The sequence below is a fragment of the Callithrix jacchus genome, chromosome 1 (assembly GCF_049354715.1).
Source record: "Callithrix jacchus isolate 240 chromosome 1, calJac240_pri, whole genome shotgun sequence".
Lineage (NCBI taxonomy): Eukaryota > Metazoa > Chordata > Mammalia > Primates > Cebidae > Callithrix > Callithrix jacchus.
The window spans coordinates 165,315,103-165,331,338 of record NC_133502.1 but is presented as its reverse complement, the minus strand read 5'-3'; the positions used below and the strand labels follow the sequence as shown (position 1 = coordinate 165,331,338).

General features: G+C 41.1%; 1 protein-coding gene across 7 annotated transcripts in view; it reads left to right on the top strand.

Moving 5' to 3' along the window:
• Nucleotides 1–16,236, top strand: part of ASTN2 (astrotactin 2) — a 1,016,905-nt gene that overhangs the window by 442,888 nt on the left and 557,781 nt on the right. For 4 of the 7 annotated variants that reach the window (XM_002743253.6, XM_017977763.4, XM_009002169.4 and 1 more), the window contains 3 exons: nucleotides 8,912–8,996; nucleotides 9,515–9,589; nucleotides 10,358–10,495. In XM_002743253.6, coding sequence (XP_002743299.4) covers nucleotides 8,912–8,996; nucleotides 9,515–9,589; nucleotides 10,358–10,495 — 298 coding nt within the window. The remainder of the gene's footprint in view (nucleotides 1–8,911; nucleotides 8,997–9,514; nucleotides 9,590–10,357; nucleotides 10,496–16,236) is intronic. The other 3 variants (XM_078375313.1, XM_078375307.1, XM_009002172.4) reach the window with 1 other exon arrangement.

Sequence of the window (16,236 nt, the reverse complement as noted above, 5' to 3'; positions counted from 1 at the left end):
CCTGGCTGAGAACCTGGAGCAGGGGGGCCTCACGGAGCCTGGCTGGCAGCCACTCAGCAGCCTGGCCACCCCTCATGGGCTGCCCACACGAGCTGAGCCAACACCAATTAGTCCCCATGTAGCCTTGATTAAGGACTCTAATCTCTATCAGACCTGATCACCAGCCTGTGCCACTAGAACCTCTCAGCCTCTGATTATTTTTTCTTTGTGCTCTCAGAGGCGTGCTGATGAATGACAATGAGGGGCCGGCAGCTACAATGCAGAGTCCACATTTGTCTCAGTGCTTTGGGAAGAACAAAGTTGAAAGGTTTGACACCAGCAGTATAGGAAGAAAGGGACATCAGAGACACCCATGCGAAGTTGCTCAGATGTCAAGACCAGCCTCCTCACTGTACAGATAGAGAAACTGAGTCCCAGGGAGGGAGAGAACTGCCTCAGGTCACACAGCACTTTTGGCTGAGTAGACTTATAAAGAATCTTCCTCATTTCAGAAAGCGTCTAATTATATCCTCCTGTTATTTCGCTCGAATCATGTTTCTTTGCCTGTGAAGCCTCTGTTTCCCCAAGCCCCCAAACTTATCCTGCTTCCTAAATCATGAGGGACATGCTGATTTCAAGAAACAAGACCAGAATATATTAGAGAAAGAATCAAGGGCTGGAATTTGAACAAGATTTGGAAAAGTGGGATATCCGAGCACTACCTACTCATTTTACAGATTGGAAGGCTGAGGTCCAGAAACATAGACTGAGTTGCGGAAGATTCAGGGCCGTAAAATGTATCCCCTAATGACATTACCTGTACTCAACCCTGCCCAAATTATCTCAGTATTTTACTAAATAATTGTTTGCCACTTAATTTCTCATTCTCTGCTCTCCCTCCTACTTTAGTCTCTCCTTCATCGACTTTGTCTCTCTCCAGGGCTCAGGTTTTGCTTGAGTGGGATCTCTGAGTGGGACCCCTGGGTAGGACCAAGGCAGATGTGCTGCAAGAAGCTGCATGGTCTCAAGTGACCCTGCTTTCATCAACAGCCCCAGGGAAAATTAGACCGTAAACATCACTGGGAGGTAGAGTTATTGATAAGGTTGGACAAATTGGCTGGGGCTAGTGATGAAAGGCCTTGAATGCTAGACTGGGATATATGACCTCTACCCTGAAGGCAATTGAAAACCACTGAGAGTTTTTGGGAAGGCCGTGAGTGCAGCTGTTCTTTGAAAAGATAACTGGCCAACAGTCAGATCAGATGTAGGGACACAGAAAATAGGTTCATAGCACGTGGACAATGCTGAGGGCCTGAACCAGGCCAGCTGCAGAGCAGAGAGATGGGAATAAATGGGTATGAGTAAATCCAAAGAGGTAGAGTGTGTGGGATTCAGATATCACTCAGATGCTGAGCATACAAAATAGGGCCCCGTTACAAGTTTTTCTGGAGTTTCCAATTAGGAAAGAAAGTGGTACTCACAGAGATCTAGGTTTAAATTACATCTGAAGCTTTTGCCAAAGTAATGCTTCATATCAATCACATTTTACTGTCAACAATAAGTAAGCATCTTTTTCTCCTTTGTCACACATCTGGGTGGACTGATCTAGCCAGGACTCAGCTGCCCTTGGCTTTAAGCTGAGGATGAATCCAGATCTGCTCTACATATCTGTCATCCTTCATGGACCACCCACAACCTGGGGATGTTTTTTCTAATGGCAAGAGGCAGGAGTGCAAGAAGGAAAGCCTGTCTCCATAAATACATTTCAAACCTTGATTATGTAAATCCTGGGTGTCATTATCCCATTGACCAAAGCAAGTCATATGCCAATGGAAGACAAAGAGTGGGAAAGAAAACTTACTCTTCCCACAATCAACCATGGCAAAAAAGCAAACTCATAATTAACCACTGCAGAGAAATGACCCTCAGTGTCTCACACACAATCACTGTCAAATTAAAGGCAGCTGTCCTTGTTATTGTCCTTGCAGTTATGTTTATTGTTGTGGGGTTTGTGGTGGCGTAAGTGAGCATGAGCTTTGGTGACCTAGCCCTGTGACCTAGGACAAGTAACTAGTCGACTCTTAGCTTCAGTGTCCTTATTTTACAAGGAGAGCATCAGTACCTTCCTCCTTGCACTAGTCATGGCTGTGACATGCAATGACTCATGTCAATGTCACACACCACTTTTAGCACAAAGCAGGCCCTCATAATGTTATGCCCACTACGTGCCTGTCCTTAAGTCGGGTTACGGAGACACAGAAGTAAAGAGGCCCAAGGTGGCCCATTTGGAGTTAGAATGGGGAAGGGTACCATGCTTATTGCTCTGAGGGCCCAGGGAGATATCTTTTCAAACCACAGTGACAAGAAGAGTAAATAAGAAAGTGAACAGCAGGCAGCGTCCCTGGCTGGTGATGATAAGTGATGACTGAGTTAGAAGCAAGTGAAAATGGAATCATAACAGAATGACAGGGTTTGGGGTGGGAAGTCAGACATCCCGGATGGCTTATAAAGGAGGCTTTGCACTCTCATGGGCAGGCCATGAGCTCATCTGTGCTGCTGGGATGGAGGAGGCAGCAGCCTCTGGCTTATGCCTTGTCTGTTCCCATACCTCCTTAAGCAGGGGCTGCCATGGACACGGGGAACAAGTCTTTGTAGCTCTGGAAACTCGGGAAACAGCTTTGGGGATTATCTCACTCAAACTGCCCTCCACCTGTGCAACATAGTTAGATCTCATCTTCATAAAAAATTAAAAAACTAGCTGAGAATGATGGCATGTACCTATAGTCCTAGCTTATAATTACTTGGGAGGCTGAGGCAGGAGGATCTCTTGAGACTAGGAGCTCAAGGCTATAGTGAGCCATGATTGCACCACTGCACTCCAGCTTGGGCAACAGAGCAACACCCTGTTTCTAAAAAAGTTAAAATTATTTTTTTTAAAACTGTGTCAAATTACAGATAAACTGCGGTCTCTTTGGTTTTGTGAAGGGCATACTTTGGATATGGGACCATCCTTCATTCTAAACACCTTTTCCTTTCCACTAAAACAACAAACTGGATGGACCCCTCCTACCCAAGAAGAATAATTATATGAACTCAAACAGCTGTTGCGTTCTCAGCAAGAAGAAATGTGGCAAAGACTTGGCTGAGATTTTTCAGATACAGTGCTCGATTCTTTTCACAGGTATATGATATCAGCTCCATTACAGATAAAGGAAACAGGCTCAAGGAGAGAAGAAGCCATTTATCAGGTTCTTTTTTTTTTTTTTTTTTGAGATGGAGTTTCGCTCTTGTTACCCAGGCTGGAGTGCAATGGCGTGATCTTGGCTCACCGCAACTTCCACCTCCTGGGTTCAGGCAATTCTCCTGCCTCAGCCTCCTGAGTAGCTGGGATTACAGGCACGCGCCACCATGCCCAGCTAATTTTTTGTATTTTTAGTAGAGACGGGGTTTCACCCTGTTGACCGGGATGGTCTTGATCTCTTGACCTCGTGATCCACCCGCCTCGGCCTCCCAAAGTGCTGGGATTACAGGCTTGAGCCACTGCGCCCAGCCCCATTTATCAGGTTCTTACAAACTTGAAGAGGCAGGCAGATCCAGGATTTGAATGCGGTACATGATGATCTGAAGGCCCACTCACACTCTGAACCATTTCACCAGCCTACTGGCCTTATGTGATTAACAAGAAGGCATTGTCCTGTTTGGAAGAGTCTCACAGGAGATGAACACAGATTGTTAACAATCAAGGCGTTCTGTTGCTTTTGCCCAAGAGTTTCTGCATTGAGAATGCATGTGACAGAAAGAGAACTCAACAAATGGCAGCCAGGAGTCATGAAGAGTAAATCTTTTAAAACCAACACAACTCATCTATTGCTGATAACACAGTTCTGGTAACTAGCCAGATAGAAAATCACTTAATTGAATTCCCTTATAAGAACCATAATAATGAAGAGAATAAATTCTTTTTTTAGGTCTCCATTATTAACAACGTATAAATATATGTTATTATAACAACGTATAAATAAATGTACTTAGGGGTATTTCAAATTCATATTACTGTTTAAATAATACCTGTTTGTAAATGCTCTGATTTTTAGAAAACTTGGTAATATCAGAAATGCACAGAAAAATTGCTACAAATGGCTTCAAGATGCAGTGTACTATATACCACTAATGGAGCAGAAGGACACTTTAGTGGTGGCTGGGAGCCCTGGGTTTTCATCCTGGCTGGCCCAGAGGCTAGACCAGTGATTTCAACAAACTTCTTTACTCTCCTAGCTTGAGTTTCCTTTTCTGAATAAGGAAACTGGGAAAGTTTGAACCAGATGATCTTTAAGGGTCTTTTCTGCTCCGATGTGAAATAGAATTCTATTTTAGACATTTCATCAGCACTTGTGTTTGCTCTCTTTGTTTCCTTGGCAAATACCTATCTTGGATATAGAAAGTTCCAGTCCTCAGCAGAGTCATCATTATTCTAAATGAACTCAGCCTAAATTCATGGTAATCATGATATATGTATGAAGTCACTAATTTATGCATACATTCATTCAACAAATGAGTTGCCTATCCTTTATCAGGCACTATATGAATTATTAGAATACAGGATGATTAAGAAAATATTTTTGCAATCAAGGAATTCCCAGCTTAGTGGGCGAACAGTCAAGTAAAAAATGATTACCCTATTCCATTGGCATAGGCACTATTGTTGTGAAATATATCCCTTCATCTATTTAGCTTTTATTTACTGAATTCCTACTCTCTGTACCAGGCAGTGCAGGAGGTGCTGATATGCAGTGGTGAGCAAGGAAGGTACTGGAATGATAGCGATAGGAAGTATAGATGTTCACAGTCAGCACAGTTACATGCATCCCTGGAGAGTTGATCTTTGATGGCCTTACTGCTCTGAGTGTGCAGAAGCAGAGTTGAAGGAAGGACTCACCCAGAGAAGAGGTTAATTACCCTCAGCTTTGGCTGTCAGAGGCTTTGCATCTTGCAAGAAGGAAATGCCTGCTTGCGAATAGTGGAGAGTTAGCTGAGCCAGCAAAATAGGAAACAGGAGTCAATAAAGCCAATAGCTATGACATTGATGGAGATCTTGCTAGAGACACCCAGACTGCTGCTAAGAATGATTGTGGCTGAAACGAAAACAAACAGTATCCAGAAAGCAGAGGTTAGGGATTCGAAAAGGCAAATGCAAACACCTGACTCTTGGTGCTCAGAATTGATGAGTCATCTGTTCCAACCTTCCGTCTTACAGAAAGAAAAACTAAGGCCCAAAAGGGAGATAATTTGTGTCTCTACATATCTAATATGTAAGGATTTAGGTGTTAGGGGTGATAGTCTTATCTAAATGTAAACATATACCAGAACTCAGTGGCCAGCTTGGAATTAAAGGGAAGGAAACACATTTGTTTTTTTTTTTTTAATTCAGCTTTTACTTCTGTAGGGGGTACATTTTGCAGGTTTGTTACATGGATATACTTTACCCATTTAGTGTGCATAATACCCAGAAACTCACTTCTTGACCATCAACTAACTGTCACCTGAGCCACTAGATTTATTCTTTGCTATTTCAATTTGTTCTTACATTAGCTCTAGGAGATAGACATTGCTCTCATCCCCATTCTGTAAATAAGAAAACTGAAACCAAAAAGGAGACTTTCCCAAGGCCACACAACTAGGGAGAGAACAAGAGGGTTGAGCCAGGTTCATCTGCTGCCAGCACTCAGGGGCTTTTCCCTCTGCCTACTTTCTGTTCTCCAGGTAGCCTCATGGGGGTCTCCAGGGTGAAGGCCTCTTAATTGCAAAATATATATTTGTTGTATAATAAGCATCAGTCATTAGTGATCCATTCTGAGTCAGGGAAAACTTGCCTAGTAAGCACACAAGGAGGAAAGAAAAACACATAGCAGCACCCCTTTTCCAAATAAATTTCACCATCTCAGCAATATTTCCAAAAACAAGAGAAAGAGGAAAGAAGTAAACTGCTATTTCCTGCACAGTCACTGCAGGAGGGATAGGGACCTCAGCCTTTGCTCTTTCCATAAAGAAGAGGGATCCTCCTTGCTGGCCCCTCCTTGCCCACCCCAGCCTGACTTCCTACTCCTTTGCCAGAGGTAACCATTTTACCTCTCCCATTATGAATCATGAGGCCTGTGGCTTGTGGCAGATCATAAATCAGTCCTGGGAGTCTCTAGAACAAATCCCAGGACTTTTAATCTTTACTATTAGACATGTTTAAAGTGGTGAATATTTCATGAAGGGACTGCTGCATTTTAACATATCATTAGTGACTCCCGCCCCTCCCCCTCTTGGTAAATTATTTTCATCCATGTTCAAGGCTCTTAGCCTTTTCCTTCCATTCTGATTGTTTCCTTCCATTCTGGAAACAATCAGTTCATTTGGCAGCACTACTTAGAGGACTTCCACTCGGTGGAAGACCCCAGGCGTGATGTTGGAGGGGAGGAGTACAGAGAACATTCCTACCTGTGAGCAAGCCCTCCTTATTTTCCAGGTAAGCAGAGAGGAGGAAAAGGACAAGTCTTTTGTCTCTCCTTGTGTCTTTCAGCAACCCCATTCTGAATATTTTGAATACTATATCTGATCCACTCTTCACTCTATACTTTGTCTTACTATCATTTTAGTTTAGTGAACGTTCATGAAGCCCAGGCTGTTTGTCAATAGGTGCTGGGAATACAAAGATTAAGCAGCAGTACCATCTATAAACCTAGTTACAGTGTTTTTAGACACTAAGAATGCTTCATGTAAGGTCAAATATACAACATTTACAGTTCATCAGAACGAACAATAGTTTACTTGATGAATACATACATTTCAAAATCCAGAGTTAAGGGTGTTAGTTGTAGAACCTGAGTTACTCTAGTATTCTATTTACTACAATATTTTATTTTAGTTGTATAAAGTTGAGAAAATCCTGGTTCACAAAATATGTAGATGGAATGAGCTTGTTGGCACCTTGACTCGTCCTCAGTATCCTTTTTGTTGAAACAAAGATGACAGGAGATAACTTTTCCCTGAAGCCTGCATAAAATAAGTTTATCTGGCAACTGACACGTTCTTCCGTATCCTAAATTCTGGCATGTGATATCTGAGTGTTTATTCCTTATTGTGTTTATATTTTTAAATTTTTTTAAATAAAATTTTAAGAAAAATTGAAACAATATTTGCATAGTCCCTAAATCTCTGTTAAGTAATACATTTCCATGGCCATGATTTGAAAACTTTCACGTCCTGTCTATCAGAATCACTGTAGGATCCAAGGGTGAAAGATTTGCGTGCGCACGTTTGTGTGTGTGTGTGTGTGTGTGTGTGTGTGTGTGTGTCTCCACAGAATGTGATTATGCGAAGATGAGAAATAAGACAAGCCAACCTCATTATCCTGGAAATTTACCAGAGCCATAACAGATAGTTAATTATTAATTCAAATCACATTGTTAAGCACCGACCCTATTCTAGGCAGTAGGCAAAGCCAGGGCAGTTTCTATCAGCATTTCCCAAGATGTGCTCCATAGAATTCTAATTCTGTGAGTCATTCCATCAGCAAGGCTCCCAAAGAAATATAAGTTGGTGAAAAGTGTGTATGTATCACCCTCATAGAGAATCATACTACACTGGCTCTAAGGAATGGGGTAGTATTTTAAAACCGTATTTTTAAATAGAATCTGTTTTTGGTAAAGCATCTTTAAGCATCCCACAAATACACTTCAGAGAAAAAAGCAGTAACTCATTGAATCAAAATATATTTCTAGGCTGGGTGTGGTGGCTCACACCTGTAATCCCAGCAGATCACTTGAAGTCAAGAGTTCAAGATCAGTGTGGCCAACATGGCAAAACACGATCTCTACTGAAAATTCAAAAATTAGCCAGGCATGGTAGTACATGCCTGTAATCCTAGCTACTCGGGAGGCCGAGACAGGAGAATTGCGTGAACCTGGGAGGCAGAGGTTGCAGTAAGCCAAGATCATGCTACCGCACTCCAGTCTGGGAGACAGAGTGAGATTCTTGGTCTCAAAAAATATATAAATAAAAAAGGAAAGGAAAGGAAAGAAATTCTATACCTAAAGACGTATACAGTAGAGTAGAAATTACAACAGCCAGGGGTAGGACAGAGAGATTCTGAAATCACTTCTAGGATTCTGGACTCTGAAGATATGCTAGGAAATCAGACATGCGCTGGCCAACTGAAATGAACTTGGCCCATGAGAGAATGTACTTTAGGCAGTGTGTAATGCTAGCAAACATAATGCATGCCCGGAAGAAACAATAATGGATGGATTCATAAATGGATAGACAGAAGGGAAAGAAATGAAAAAAGAATGGGAAGAGAGAGGGAAAGGAGAAAAAAGGACCAAAGAAAGGATGATAGAAGGAAGAGGAGAAGAGGAAAAACAATGTTAAAATGAAAAGCAACCCAAAATAAAACCAGGAGACTACGGACAGGATTGTGCTAAAAGGGAAAATCAAAGGTTTCCTGGAGTAGTGGCATTTTATTTGGGATTTATGGAAAGTCAAGACCTATTCATTCAGATGGAGAAGATTCAGTTTTCTGATTATACCTGTAGAGTAAATGCACTTTATCAAAATTTTAATGTTTGAAAAGAAGACCTCCATTTGTAGCTGCCTGATCTCTTCCTGTTTCCCTGTCTTAAATTGTGAGCTCCTTTAGCAACTTTGACCTCTGAATCTCCAGTGCTGAGCTGAGTGCCTGTCACAGTGTGGCCAGACTTGTTGAATGAATGAACAAAGGAATAAACCATGTTAACCACAGTGTTTGATGGACCAGATTACCCTCTTTCCATGTGCCTTTTCTAAAACTAAGAAGCTCACTTTATGTCTTAGGAAAACAATCGAACCAGAGAAAAGCCTATTTGGGGAGACTCTACTTGACAAGAATGTTTCTTCTTTTTACTTACAGGAGAGTGCAGCTGTCATGAAGGCTATGCCCCTGACCCTGTTCACAGACACCTGTGTGTGCGCAGTGACTGGGGACAGAGTGAAGGGTGAGTGGCAAAGGGCATCAGGACTGGGACAGTGCAGGACCCACTTTGCCTCCTCTGTTCTGTTGCCAGAGGCCCCAAGCATCTCCACAAAGAAGACTGTTTCTCTGCAACAGTTGTGTTCTTGCAAAACCCAATGGGAGGTGATTCCTACCTTCCCACAGAAGCACATTTTAGTATTAAAGGTATATGACTGATGAAAATTCTAGAGAACAAAGGCTGACATTTAAGTCACCTACTCAAACAGAAAGTAATCAATGAGCACTTCCTTAAGTGGACTGACAAAGAAAAAGCATCACATTTTTAAACAGTGCATGCCCTAAATGGGCATGTACACTTTATGAAAGAGCTGAATCCTTCTGTATATTGGAGACATTCTTTTATAATACAAATAGTCTTGCCCAATAATTATTTCTGCAGAATGTGATTGTTTGTAAAGCTACTCTAGAGCAGGATCCACATGTGCATCCTACCTGCCTCTGACTAATGTCTTCTCCTCTCCCCTCTCTTTCTTCCCATAGACCTTGGCCTTACACTACACTTGAGAGGGGCTATGATCTTGTGACAGGGGAGCAAGCCCCTGAAAAGATTCTCAGGTGAGTTGGCCTTCTTGTTGGGGCAAAATTCTGGGAAATGTAGAAAGGACCAATAGGAAGATGTGGTCATGCATCCTTAGACTATTGAGCCTGTGCACTCCTGAGCTGCACTGAGTACAAAAGAGCTCTCCTTGGTGCTAATGTACCATCATGACCCAGGTTGCTATGGGAATCTAATTCCAATTTGCCTGGCAGCTAGACTTATAGACTCAGATACTTGAACTGGAGGAGACATTACCAATTATTAAGTCTGGTGGTTTAAAAATACTCTGTAGCCATAGAACCTCTTCCTACCACCTCCACAAAATCTTGTGTAATGCTTCAGTACATGTGTAGATAAAGACATACAGCAAATTAAGTGGCAAAACTGGGAATCAGATCTTAGTTCAAACTGATTCAAAGCCCGTGCTCTTAACCTTTGTGTCAGACTGTCCCTGCTGACATAGCAGTCGCTTATGGAACTCCTGCTGTATGTCAGAACTGCTGGAAAATCAGAGCAGCAATGGTCCCTATCCTCATGGAGTCCACTAGTAAATCAAGAAAAGGAACTTAGCAGCACAAACCAATGCATGGGCTAAATGTTTAACAGAGTCGAGAAATGTTCATCCAGGTCTGGAGAAAAATGGCCAATATTGTTTCTTAAATAATACAAGGGACATGGGTGGAGGAGTAGGAAATTGTCCTAGAAGGGATGAGAACAGGGGCCCCTTTTTTCTGTTTGCTCTCTGCTTCCCAGGGAGTTCCCCAATGGAAACTCTTACATTGCAGGTCTACTTTCAGCTTGGGCCAAGGCCTCTGGCTTCCTGTCAGCAAAAGCTTTGTGGTTCCGCCTGTGGAGCTGTCCATCAACCCCCTGGCCAGCTGCAAGACCGATGTGCTCGTCACGGAAGACCCTGCAGATGTCAGGTAGGGAATCGTCTCCAGTACTCTGCACCAAGGACTTCTTAAAGTCTTGGAAGTCCACCTGTTGGAGGACCACAGGAACTCCTGAGGAGTGTTCGTCATGTTGAATTAGGCAGCTATTTAGTTGATGTAAAGAACACTGTCAAATATGCTGTGTTCCTAAACTCCTAGGTTTATCCTTCATCACTGTGTCTCAATGCCTTACGTTTCAATACTATCACTTTCCTTTTAGGCTTATATTAAATATAAGAGAGGCTGATGCATTATCTAGCTCATCACAAGATCACTAATGATCTTATCTTTACTTAACAGTATATTGGAGGGTCACAAACGCAAAAGTTAAGAAAATGGGATGCTTTCCGTTGTAGTCCATGGGATGTACTTTGGGCTAATTTATGAATTTTAAATGTCCAGGCTAAAGGCCAGGTGTGGTGACTCAAGCCTGTACTCTCAGCACTTTGGGAAGCGGAGGTGGGTGTATCACCTGGAGTGAGGAGTTTGAGACCAGTTTGGCCAACACGGTGAAACCTGGTCTCTACTTAAAATACAAAAATTAGCCAGATGTGATGGCGCACACCTGTAAATCCAGCTACTTGGAAGGATGAAGCTAGAGAATCGCTTGACCCTGGGAGGCAGAGGTTGCAGTGAGCGGAGACTGTGCCACTGCACTTCAGCCTGGGCAACAGAGTGAGACTCCATCTCAAAAAAAAAAAAAAAATGTCCAGGCTACATCTTTTCTACTTAACTTATAAAAACATGGAGACTACATTTCGTTTTATATTATCCTGCAGCTTGTAGCTACCTTCATTATAGACTTACTCTACTGCATACTAATTACGTGCTTACATACCATTCTGCCCCATTATGGTGCGCTTTTCAAGGTCAAGGAAAAATAACTTATTTAGTTTTTTAATCCCCAGTTCCTAGTACATATTGGACATCTATTAAATGTTTATTGATTTAATTAAGTCTGTGGTCTTAGATCTGGTCTTAGCACTGGTCATGGAGCTTTCTAGTAGACGGTTTATTTCTCCCAATGTGATTAGGGGAAGCATTCTAGAAATGTTGATGTTAACAACAATAGACTCTAGTTTTGCTTCTAAAACTGGCTTGTACACAGCTTATTGGCTTGTGAACAAGAATTAAATCATTTCCCCAGCCCTCCCACAACTAGCAGTGGCTGTTTTTCAACAGCTCCATAGTTGCTTTTGGGTCATTCTGAATCAAGATTATCAGTAATTCTATGGCATCTTGATAGAAAGCTTCTAGGACCCAACTCTCCCACTTTGAGATGTTTTTGTTCTCACCTTATCAGCTTTCACTGGGAGAGATGAACTTAACATGCTTTGGTTATTAGCATTTCCCAAAAGAGGATGTTTTCAAAAGAATAGATTTATAAAGAGATGGCACTTAGGAAATGAAATAGTAATTACTAGGAACTAAAATAGCTTCACACACACATACACATTCACATTCTGATTCATAGAAATTTACCGTTGTTTTCATTTTTGATAGAATTGAGTATAAGAGGTTTTAGTAAAGCATGTGTAAGGTCTCTCTGCATTACATATTTTAAAGGTGAAGAAAGGACCATCTGGTTTGAAAGACTATTGTCAAAGAGACACAGTTACCTTGTTTGAAATCAGCCAAAAAGAAAGTCTTGATTAGTTTTCCTCATAGTTCTGTCCTCTTGACATTGCGTTCACGATTTCAATGAAGATTCAGATGATACAGCTCTCAGACTGGCTGATGGTAACACTCACTCTGGAATTGGATAGGGCTGGTTTAGAATCCCATCTCTACCAAGTATGAACTATGTGATCACAGCGGCCAAGTGTAATTCTCTAAGTTTTCATTTATTTGTCTGCAAAATGGGGATAATAACAGTGCCTTCCTCACAGAAAGTAATAATAATAATAGTTCATATCCATTGATCATTTTCTAAGTGCTGAATACTTCACTTATATTATCTTATTACATTCTTACATCAGCCCCATGAGGTGATGCTCATTTTTCAGATTCAAAAATAAATAAACAAACCTGAGGCATAGAGGCAGTGCCTTCACTAGTCAGAGATGAAGCCACATTTCAATCCCTGATCTGCAATAGAGGATAAAAGATTGCAATCATCACCATTTGAGAGAAGCTGCACTATGTAGATTGAGTTTTCCAAGCTGCACTAATAAACCTTGTTTGACATGACATCGCCCAGGCAAGCATATCATGGGCATTTAAGGAATTAATAAGTTCCAGTCAGATGATATGTTAGAAATTTAATAAATAATAGATCATAATTATAGATAGCCAGTAATACTTCCCTGGAATCACAACAGAGAGATTAGAGGAAAGACTATGTGGAAAAGCAGAGTCAAAGGGAAATGGAAGGTAAGCATTACCATAGGATTGGAAAGGAAAACCTGAACTTGCATTGCAAGTTGATGCATTGATTTTTAGTCTGTGATAAATTCTTGGACAAGTATGAGCTCTCCCAATACAGTAGGCAGAACAACTTAGTAGTTAAATGTACGGGCTGTGACTTACCAAGGCAGCTAAATTTAAAACAACTAATGATAACAAATGTCAGGAAGGATATGGAATAACTGTAGCTCTCATGTTTTGATAGTGAGAATATAAATAGGTATGACCACTATGTAAACCTGTGGAGCAGTATCTACTAAAATTGGAGGTATATATATCCTATAGCCCATCAGTTTCACCCAGAAGGATATGTATAACAGAGATATGTATAGGTGTACCACAAGTAGGACTTACAAAAATACTAATAGACGCACTCATTTGTACTGCTGGAAAGCTAAAAAAAAAAAAAACCCACAAATATCCATCAGCAAAAACTTAGATAAATAAATTATGAAATAATCACAGGGTGGAATACCATTAACAATGAATATGAAAGAACATAGTAACCATGCATAGCCCCTTGGATGAATCTAACAAATATGATATTGAATTTTGGAAACCTGACACAGAATAATATTATATGTTTATATAAAAGCAGAAAAATCTAGTTTTGTTAATTAGTAAAAACCTAATTTATGACAGTAGAAGAAAGGCTAGGGATTAATTCTGGGTGATGGAGAGGATAGTGTCATAAGGAAATATGAGTGGGCTCATATGATTCTGATATTGTTTGATTTATTGTTATGGGTGGTGGTTACATGAGTGTTTTAACTCGGTGAAAACTGACTGAGCTTCACACTTTTCTCTACGTATGCTATATTTTGATTAAACATAAAGTTTATTGTCTAAGGGCATACGCTGTGGAACTCAAGCAAACTGCCTGAGTGCTTATATTAGCTCCATCACTTGTTTACTGCAGGAGCTTTTCTGGAGTTGTGTTTTCCCCTTGAGAATAATGGGAATAAATCTCACATTGTATATGGAGTGATGAAGATTAAGTGACATATTACATGTAAAGCAGTGAGTCTGCTCCATGGTAAACTCTTTAGAAGCCTTCGTTATCATGCTCATGATCACATAGTGGTTTTTGTTCTCTTTATCTTTTCATTATTTTCTCGTGCTTTTGCTGAAGGTCTACATACAACCTATGGTACATCTTAAAATCAATAGTTGCTCAGTATTGAGGATTAATGTTAACCACTTTGTCATGGGCTTTGGGGAAGACTTAAATGAGTCTATAAATTCTAGTCAGGATGCTAGGTCTGTGGCTTTATGTACATGGACATGGTTACAGAATGAATGAAGAATCACATGTGTGGTAAACATAGAGTGTCCTAGAGAATTGGAAAGGGTTGGAAAAGAAATAAGACATATCTGACTGAGGAAGTTAGACAAACATTTTCAAGAGAGAGAACATTGGCAATTAACCAAGAAATATGGATAAGCTGGCTTTGTGGAATCTAAGGTGAGGGGGAAGGCTTTCAAGTGTGAGAGGTTGAAGGACAAAAGAAAACTCTCCCCTGGAAAGCTCCCATTCTCCAGTCTATCCTAGCAGGAAGCTTCTGGGAATGAGACTTTTAGCATTTGAGACACTAATGATGCCAGCTACAAGGGTGGAAGAGCAAATCTCTATCTGAATTGCATACGGACACATGTTAATTCTGAAAACTCTTAGCGGGACCCCTCCTGTGTACCAGATACTGTGCCAGGTACCATAGGAATACAGAGATGAATAGAGCCCACCTCAGCTTTCAGGAGTCTCATGGCATAGCAAGAAGCATGGAACAAGAGACTGACTTGAGAGATGGAATAAAAGACACTATGGAGAGATAAGGATAGCAAACAACACTTATTACTGCACACTGGGCCTTCTTCACAATTTCATCTGGAGCAGGTTCTTCTTATAAAGAAATGTGAGAATAGCTATTATAGTTGGAATAATAATCACTCACAAAGCCTGGCTTTTGGAGCCCCTCAGTCATTTTTCTGTGATCTCAGATCAATGAAAATGAAATGGTGATATACTGTTAATTCCTGAACAACGTTGAAAGAATAATGGGATATCAGGCTGCAAGCTGGCTTTGCTCACTTGGTGATGCTTTTCACATTGAATTAGTTCTGAATAGAATTAGGAATGTCTTCTTGTCCTTTTGGCCTTTCAAGTCCAAGTGTTAAGAGAATTTACTGAACACCTACTATATTTTAAGCTAAGTAATAGAGCTACAAAAATAATAAAACAAAGATTTCAGTGCATTAAATAAGTCAAAATTGCAAACAAAAATGTCATACTTTGTGACAGTTGAAAAAGATAGAGGGAAAGTTCAAGGCAGGAAAAAGACACAAAGTCAGAGGTGGACAAACCCACCTGGAGGTTAAAAGAAAGGACTCACAACTTCTGTGCCAAGTTTTGAAGTATTAGCAGGAAGTCACTAGTTCATCAGTTTTCAAAGTATATTCCCTGGATTAGTAGCATTAGCATGACCCGGAAACTTATTAGAAATGTAAATTCTCATATCTAGTGTAGACTGATAATGATCCCCAAAGGTATCATCAGCTTCTAACTCCTAGAACCCGTAAATATTAGGTAATTTGAAAAGGGGTCTTTGTAGATGTTATACAGAATTTTAACATAGGTTGATTTTTCTGAATTATCTGGGCAGGTCTGAAACACCATAATGAGTGCCCTTAGAGGAGGGAAGCACAGTGAGATTTGACTTGGCCAACATTGGGGCAAATGCAAGATGGAGTTAGAGACTGCAGTGAGGCAATCACAAGCCACAGAATGCCAGCTGCTGCCAGAGCTGAAAGAGGCAAAGAAGGCCGGGTGCGGTGGCTCAATGCCTATAACCCCAGCACTTTGGGAGGCTGAGGCAGGTGGATCACGAGGTCAAGAGATCGAGACCATCCTGGTCAACATGGCGAAACACCGTCTCTACTAAAAATACAAAAATTAGCTGGGCATGGTGGCGCATGCCTGTAATCCCAGCTACTGGGGAGGCTGAGGCAGGAAAATTGCCTGAACCCAGGAGGCAGAGGTTGCGGTGAGCCGAGATCCCGCCATTGCCCTCCAGCCTAGGTAACAATAGCGAAACTCCATCTCAATAAAAAAAAAAAAAAAGAGGCAAAGAAAAGATTGTTCCCCAGAGCATCCAGAGAGAGAACCACCTTGCTGATACCTTGATTTTGGCCCAGGGATACTGATTTCATCTTTCTGGTTGTTTGAAGCCACCCCAGTTTGTGGTGATTTGTTGCAGCAGCCACAGAAACTATGTAATAATACACCTACTAAATAAGGTATTTTGGAGGTGGGCCCAGAATTCTGGTTT